At 33.7% G+C, this 7,833-nt stretch overlaps 3 protein-coding genes across 3 annotated transcripts in view; all 3 read left to right on the forward strand.

The window, feature by feature from the left end:
• LOC104738966 (casein kinase 1-like protein 13) lies at positions 1-3,255 on the forward strand. Its single transcript, XM_010459187.2, has 14 exons — positions 1-92; positions 191-231; positions 382-451; positions 554-702; positions 787-882; positions 964-1,034; positions 1,173-1,234; positions 1,358-1,421; positions 1,509-1,593; positions 1,741-1,867; positions 1,971-2,056; positions 2,146-2,209; positions 2,492-2,628; positions 2,778-3,255. Exons 1-14 carry the CDS (start codon positions 17-19, stop codon positions 3,054-3,056), a joined length of 1,407 nt encoding a protein of 468 aa, XP_010457489.1. The 5' UTR covers positions 1-16; the 3' UTR covers positions 3,057-3,255.
• On the forward strand, positions 4,626-5,141 carry LOC104743140. Its single transcript, XM_010464253.1, has one exon. The coding sequence runs from the start codon at positions 4,626-4,628 to the stop codon at positions 5,139-5,141; it is 516 nt and encodes a 171-aa protein (XP_010462555.1).
• Positions 7,107-7,833, forward strand: part of LOC104743141 (CRIB domain-containing protein RIC3-like) — a 7,916-nt gene continuing 7,189 nt past the window's right edge. The window contains exons 1-3 of the mRNA XM_010464254.2: positions 7,107-7,297; positions 7,416-7,519; positions 7,611-7,825. Of these exons, the coding sequence (XP_010462556.1) occupies positions 7,243-7,297; positions 7,416-7,519; positions 7,611-7,825 (374 nt within the window). The 5' untranslated portion in view covers positions 7,107-7,242. The remainder of the gene's footprint in view (positions 7,298-7,415; positions 7,520-7,610; positions 7,826-7,833) is intronic.

Genomic DNA, 7,833 nt, shown 5'->3' on the forward strand with positions numbered 1-7,833 from the left:
TAAAAGGAGATAGATAATGGATCGTGTGGTAGGTGGTAAGTTCAAGCTCGGACGAAAGCTTGGAAGTGGTTCCTTTGGTGAAATTTTCCTTGGTTTGTTTCTTTTTCTTTTTTTTTTTAATATAGATATTCTTCTTCTCCCTTTGTTTATGTCTCTACTTTTCCCAACTCTTGGATTTGTTTTGTTTCAGGAGTGAATGTACAAACTGGAGAAGAAGTGGCTGTTAAGCTCGTAAGTTCATTATTATTTTCTCTCTTAATCATCACTGTTTATATTAGGGTTGAGCTTTATGATATATAATGCAGTGTTTATGTGCTTAGTTCTTGTTCCTTGTTTGTCTTAGCGTATAAACTTGATTTTGATATGTGCTTCTTCACGCAGGAACCTCTCCGAGCTAGGCATCCTCAGCTTCATTACGAGTCAAAGCTTTATATGCTTCTCCAAGGAGGAAGTAGGTTTTGTGTTTTATGTTCACTCTCGACTTCAATTCTTACAGTCTTCTTTCTGTTTATTAATGTATATATGCCTTTCTTTTTTTTTTTGGTTATTGAAGCTGGTATTCCTCACATCAAATGGTTTGGGGTTGAGGGTGAATTCAACTGTATGGTGATCGACCTTCTTGGCCCTAGTATGGAGGAATTTTTCAACTATTGCAGTCGATCTTTCACTCTAAAGACTGTTCTCATGCTCGCTGACCAGATGGTATATACATATATTTTTTCCTGCCTTCTCCCACACTGTTTGATTACATGTTGTTCACTTTGGTTTCGATTTTAATTTCGCCAGATTAATAGAGTCGAGTATATGCATGTACGAGGGTTTCTTCATCGTGATATTAAGCCAGATAACTTTTTGATGGGTCTTGGACGCAAAGCAAACCAGGTGAGTTTTATAAGACTACTGTCTGAGAGCTTCAAGCAAGGATACATTTGGTTTATATTATCTTTGTTTCTTCCTTTGCAGGTGTACATCATTGACTATGGGCTTGCGAAAAAGTATAGAGATCTTCAAACACACAAGCATATTCCATACAGGTACACACTTTGTCTCCTCATGTTTAGAGAATACAGCTCGTGTTTCAACTCACAAACTTCTACCCATATGAAACTGCCAAAGTACACCTGTTTTCTTAAGTGAATGTCACTTTGTTAATCGAGAGTTTTACTTCTTAGGGAAAACAAGAATCTTACAGGGACAGCTCGATATGCAAGTGTCAATACCCATCTTGGAATTGGTGAGTTTTATCCCTGCTTCTCACTATTTTTCTTTGCTTTCTCCATCAGTTTGTATGTAGTTGAGAGGACTTGTCACTCCTCAGTTCCTTAATTAATATTTTAATATAATTACTCTTACACAGAGCAAAGCAGAAGGGATGATCTTGAATCTCTTGGCTATATGCTTATGTATTTTCTTCGAGGAAGGTAAAGTGATAAACCTGTGTGTTTTTTTCTTTTCTTTCTTGTCTTCCTATTATGAAACTTGTTCCTGATCCTTAATTTCTGTTTCAGCCTCCCTTGGCAAGGCCTTCGTGCAGGCACCAAAAAGCAGAAGTATGACAAGATCAGTGAAAAGAAGAGGCTTACACCAGTGGAGGTATTGTTTTCGTCCATTAATTAAAAAACTTCTATGGTTTATTGACTTAAGTTCTGAAGTTGTTGTACTATTGAAGTACTAGAGATAATCTTAACCTTCTGAGATGTTCGGCGTTTATAATTACAACCTTAAAATTGCCTTTGGCAGGTCCTTTGTAAAAGCTATCCACCTGAGTTCACATCGTATTTTCTCTATGTGCGTTCATTACGGTTTGAAGACAAACCAGATTATTCATACCTAAAGAGGCTTTTCAGAGATCTGTTTATCCGAGAAGGTTAGGAAATTGTCGAAAATACTTATCTGCTGCTGTGCTTATTTTTATATAACTTTAACCAAAAAAAACACTCAAGAAATTGCTTTGATTCTTATATCTGCAGGTTATCAATTTGACTATGTATTCGATTGGACAATATTGAGGTATCCACAGTTTGGCTCCAGTTCCAGCTCCAATTCCAAACCAAGAGTAAGTCTGTTCTGAAGCTATATTTTCGGAATTGTTATCATTTTTAAATAGAGTATCAACCGTCTCACGCTTTTCCTCTGTTCCAATAGCCAAGCTTAAGACCTGCTATGAATTATCCAGTACCATCTACCGACAAAGCGGAGAAGCCTTCAAGTAAGCATTAGCTTTTAAAAAACCTGCTTTGCTTCATACTATTTCTTAACTTTACAATCACTGGTAGAGTAACTCTTTATTCTTGGCCCAAGTTTCCTTGTAACTGTTCTTATTCTGCGTTTACTTGATTTGGTTTTGTGCTAAATTAAACTGTCTTCTCTCTGGTTAAAGATTGTTATGCCATGCTTAAAATTAATGATTCAGTTCAGGAACTGGTACACAGCTTTAACGCTTGTTGAAGGAACTTAGATATTAACAAACTTTCCTCTTAACTATATACAGTTGGGCAGGACAGTCGCGAGAGGTTCTCAGGTGTTTTCGAGGCATACACTATAAGAAATGGTTCAGGAACTGGCGTTCAAGCTGATCGATCTAGTAGACCAAGAACCTCGGAGAATGTTCTTGCATCCAAGGATACGGTTAGTATTGTACATAAAAAAAGAGAAACATTTCTATTTCCTTTTTTCATAAACCTCAAGATCCAAGACTGAAATTGTCCTAATTATGTTTGTTGAATACATTTTGTGAATTTTCACACAAAGTACCTTTATTTGTTTGGTTGAATCAGCAAAACCAGGAGAGGCCAATCTCTTTATCTAGGAACCAGAGTTTAACAAGAAAAGCAGTTGCTGGGTCAAGTGTTCGAGCCACTTCCTCGGCTGATTTCACAGAGAATCGATTGAGTAGACTCGTCCCAAACAATGGTCGGTCCTCTACAACTCAGAGGACCCAGTTCGCTTCTTCATCCTCATCTTTAGCTATGAAGGCTGCTCCAGCAAGAACTGCTCGTGACATTACGCTCCAGAGCCTCGAGCTCCTCAGTATTGGGAACAGCAAGAGGAAGTGACTGGCTGAAATTTGCATCCCGCCAGATTCACAGTTGGTTCATATTTTTATCCATCTTTGTTTGAGAAATTATTATTAAGGAAGAAACATACATGATTTGTTTAAAGATATGTGATATATATAATTTATACATGGCTTTACTTTATACGATCATCAGTGTTGTTCATATGTATTTTGTTTAATTTATATATTTCTCTATACCACCAATGTATTGAATGGTGCGTTTAAATGTGTATCAACTCTAAAGAATTTGAAACCAAGTCATATACATCATTCTTGTAACAAGAAATTATTAATTAAATTAATTTCTCTAAACAATTATGGAGTGGTAAAACAGGAAATAAATATAACTTTACTTTACTTTTATTTCATATTATCCAGTTTAAATTTTACAGTAATGAAAAATGAATTAAGAATTCAAATAAAATAATGTAATTACATGTTAACTGGACCAATAACCATAGAAATAATTTTTTTGTCTATGGAATAAAATCTCATGTACAACTAACCATTATAATATACAAAACGTGTGACAATTGATTATTAAGTATATTGGTGAAGTTTTGTTACAAAGTATTTTTTTTTTGTCGTTAATTACATCCTTGGAGAAATATATTACAAAGTAATTAGATTATAAAAAATGATAATTAGATTACATCGTTGGAGAACATGATAATTATATTATATAAAAATTAGATCACGGAACTTACTAATTAATTTAGCAATTTCTCATAAACAAAGACGGTTCTGAAAATATTTCTAGTATTATATGAAATAATTGTGCGGACCGTCACTTTTGTATTTGACCATGACTGATACTCTCCGCATAAGCAAATAAATCCCATAAATAAATTCAAAGACACATAGATAACACAAATTTGGGATAGATAACATCATAAAATGAAATATTTCACGTTGAAGGAAGACTATAAGCACAGAATTCATTTCAATTAGTTAATATATACCAGAATAGATGATTAAAACTAATTAGGATTTTCCCAATATATAGAAAGCTGTATATACAGACTTTACAGTGGAGCAAAGAACTGCATAATGTGTATTTGAATTAAAAAAATGTTTTTCCTAAAAGTGGTTGATTAATTTCCAACAAAATAATCAACTTCCCATTAATTAGTATCCTTCCCAAAACGAAAACAATCATTATTCTTAAATTTTAATTTGTATTTACCTTTAAATTTTTCCTTACAATGTTTGACTACTTTATATGTCTAGATATACCTATCTATATATCTTCATTTTCTTTATAGAAAACATTTACAGAAAAAAATCCTGAACTAAATTCATGCATGATATTAGAACATGGTAAACGAAATGCATGCATGATATTATAGATAATAAATCCATCGTCATCATCATCATCAAAAGTAAGACAAAAATAACACATATGGAAAAATATATTTCCTCATATAGTAGTCTTAGTTGGCGTCAGCTCTTCTCCTTTTCACTCATAAAACTTGTGTATATAGTTGAAATAGATGTGTCTTAGGTTCTTCATCCCTCATTTTTTTTTTCTCTTGCATCTTCTCATTAATACAAAGCATCAAACCTAATGAGGCCATATTCAAAGCCCCAAGAATGCGGAGTTTGTAAGCGAGTCTTCATATCACCACAACACCTAATCGCACACATCAACGCTTTTCACTCCAATCGCCATTTCCCCACCCTCTCTTCCCCAGCCGCCGCTTCACCCACCACCTTCCGCCACTACTCCAACCAGCTCATGAACCGGAACCGGAACCCTAATCCTCTTGCTTTTCAGGCGAGGACTCATTTGGATTACTACCGTAGTGGTTATTTGGATGATCAAGGGAACTTTCATAAAGGGTTTCCACCGGCGCCGGCGGCTATGATGACTCCGGCCAGGAAATATAAGTTTTTGCTGCTGAAGACGCCTAAGATATCGAAGACGCCGAAGCTGATAGATCTTTTTCCGGAGGAGACGTCATTGGAATGCATCCGTACGCTGCCGCTTCTTTGCCAGCTGGAGCAACGGAGACCGGAGGAAACTGTGACGGAGAACGGTGGAACCAACTCGAGTTACATCGACTTGTCATTAAGGCTATGAGCCTATGATGACTCTTTTGTAGTAGACTTGTCCGGTTAAATTAATAAAAATAAAACAAGAAAAATATGATTCTCGATTGGAGAAAATTAGGATTGTATGATAAGTGCTATGTCTTTGTTGTCGTTGTTTTAACAGTTCTTTGGACTGATTAGTGTATTATATTTGTGTTTCTTTTCGGATATTATTGTGTTTTTCATTTTTCACCATATTTTCTTGTTATATCTTTTGACCATGATTATTAATTTATTATGAGATTCATGACTAAATTGAGTAAGTGCGTACAAGTATATTTATTATTAGATTAAAGAACGTACAACTCAAACGGAGAAACAACAAGTGTATGTGCCTTATGTGTTGTGAAGAAATAGTTTGTATACACATTTTTGGGGCTTAAGATTATATGCCACTTTTTGGGGCTTCCTTTGCCACTTTCAAAAGTTAGTTTGCAAGAGTAATTATCACATTTTATAACTAATTTAGGAACGTAACATGTTTTTATCGTATATTAGATTTATACTCCTTGGCCATTCCAGAAGAGAGAAGACAGTGTGATTTGATTTAACAGATTTGGACGCTGATTTGATGTTGACATTCATTTATATGCATTTGTTTATAAAATCTTATTTTTTGGGTCTATAATATTACTGTTATAATAAATTAATAATATATACATTGAAGAGTTAACAGTCCAAATTAATAAATTGTTTTTATTAATAATTAATATATGGAAGCTAATATTTAAATTGAAAGAAAGTAAAGATGAATTAATAACAATTAATTTGAATAAATGACGCCATATATTATCTTCTTATAATTACACGGATACTAGTACTAAATTACTAATATATTACTCTTGGAAAAGAATAATTAAGTACCAGTGTAATATACCAAGTCATTATAATTTTTAATGAGTCTATTAAATATCATCATATCTAAACTTGATAAATTTTAAATAAAATGCAGATGAAATAACTTCCTTTAGACTATTATATCATTCAAGTTTTCAGTTTTTTTTTAATATATTAATGAAGTCAACTTTATAATATCTCAAAAATATTTGTCAATACATCTATCAGAAAAAAAAAGAAAAAAATTACTAATTTATTAATTAGTAAAAATATATATCATTTATAACATTTAAATGAAATTTGTGAATAATTTAGCCAATTGTATAGTGCCAGATATGTCAAGGTAATAATAGTGATATTAATAATTTAATGAATGGACATCAGATAGGTGAAACTGTTTTTCTTTATGGAAATTTATATTAACTTTTGGAGTATTATAAATAGACAATTAACATAAAAATGAGACAATATATTTGGAAGACTAATTTCAATTTGGAGATATATATTAAAATAATTACATATGGAACAATCAAAGTAGACAACTTAACAGATTAGAAAATAGAAGATGGTAAAGAGGCTACAGATTGCATTGATATCTTAGCAAGTCTGAGTTTAAATTTATGCAATCTATCTTATATCTTTTCAGCGTAGTTTTAATGTACCGTATCTAGGCTTCTTGACAAAAGCAAATGTTGTTGTTGTTAACTAGTTTTGTCAAAATGCGATTACGCAAAGAACTTTTGTGTGAGTGAGAGTGGTCTTGTCTTCTTCCTCTCGGCCCGTAAAAACCTCTCGTCGACTAGTTCTTTTTTAATTTTTAACCACCAACGAAAAATTAGTTCTTAAAATATATATAAACAGTAAAAATAATAGCCTTGACAAGGTTTTTTTTTTTGGGTTAAATAAAATATAGTGATCTTCTTCTTCGTCTTCTCTCAACCAAGAATTTGTCTGAAACCTATTCTTTCTCTCCTTCTCTCTCTCTCTTTCTTTCCAGTTTNAAACCGAAGCATAAGAAGACGAGGCGTAAATCCGAGACGGTCTCACAAAACGGTTCACCAACTAGGCGAAACAGCAGTGCATCAGCATCAGATATGCAACCTAAGNAATTATTTCGAACATGAAAATCAATACCATCGAGGTTTGAACTCTCTCTAATCTCGTTCGATGTTTAAATTTGTTCTTTGTTAGGGTTTGGCACATTCACATAGTTACAGCATCTGAAGTTCTAACCGGAAACCATTCCTCCCGAGATGGCGACCGTGAAAGGCCTTCTTAAAGGCCTTCGCTACATTACTCAAATTTTCGGTTAGTCTCGTAAAATGATTCACAACAACATTATAACCTTTTCTTGTAATACAAGTCACAACTCTGTATATATATATATATATATATATATATATATAAAGATAGATTCTAATTGCAGACGAAGATAAAGACAAGGATATGCAGATCGGGTTTCCTACAGATGTGAAGCATATCGCCCACATCGGATCTGACGGTCCCGCAACCAATAATACGCCAAGCTGGGTATGGGTTGTACACAAATTCTACTTATTTTGCCGACCGTGTATGTAAAAGTATACTCATCATTGGTATATATTTTTTTTTTTAAATGTAGATGGGTGACTTCAAACCTCAAGAAAATGAGAATGCTCAAGTAGTTTCTCGAGGAGATGCCAATAACAACAATCAAATAGGAGAAGGAGTTGGATTACAAGAGTTGTTGCCTCCTCCTGAGAAACCGAAGCATAAGAAGACGAGGCGTAAATCCGAGACGGTCTCACAAAACGGTTCACCACCTAGGCGAAACAGCAGTGCATCAGCATCAGATATGCAACCTA

Source organism: Camelina sativa, chromosome 14, assembly GCF_000633955.1.
Source record: "Camelina sativa cultivar DH55 chromosome 14, Cs, whole genome shotgun sequence".
In the NCBI taxonomy this organism is placed as follows: Eukaryota; Viridiplantae; Streptophyta; class Magnoliopsida; order Brassicales; family Brassicaceae; genus Camelina; species Camelina sativa.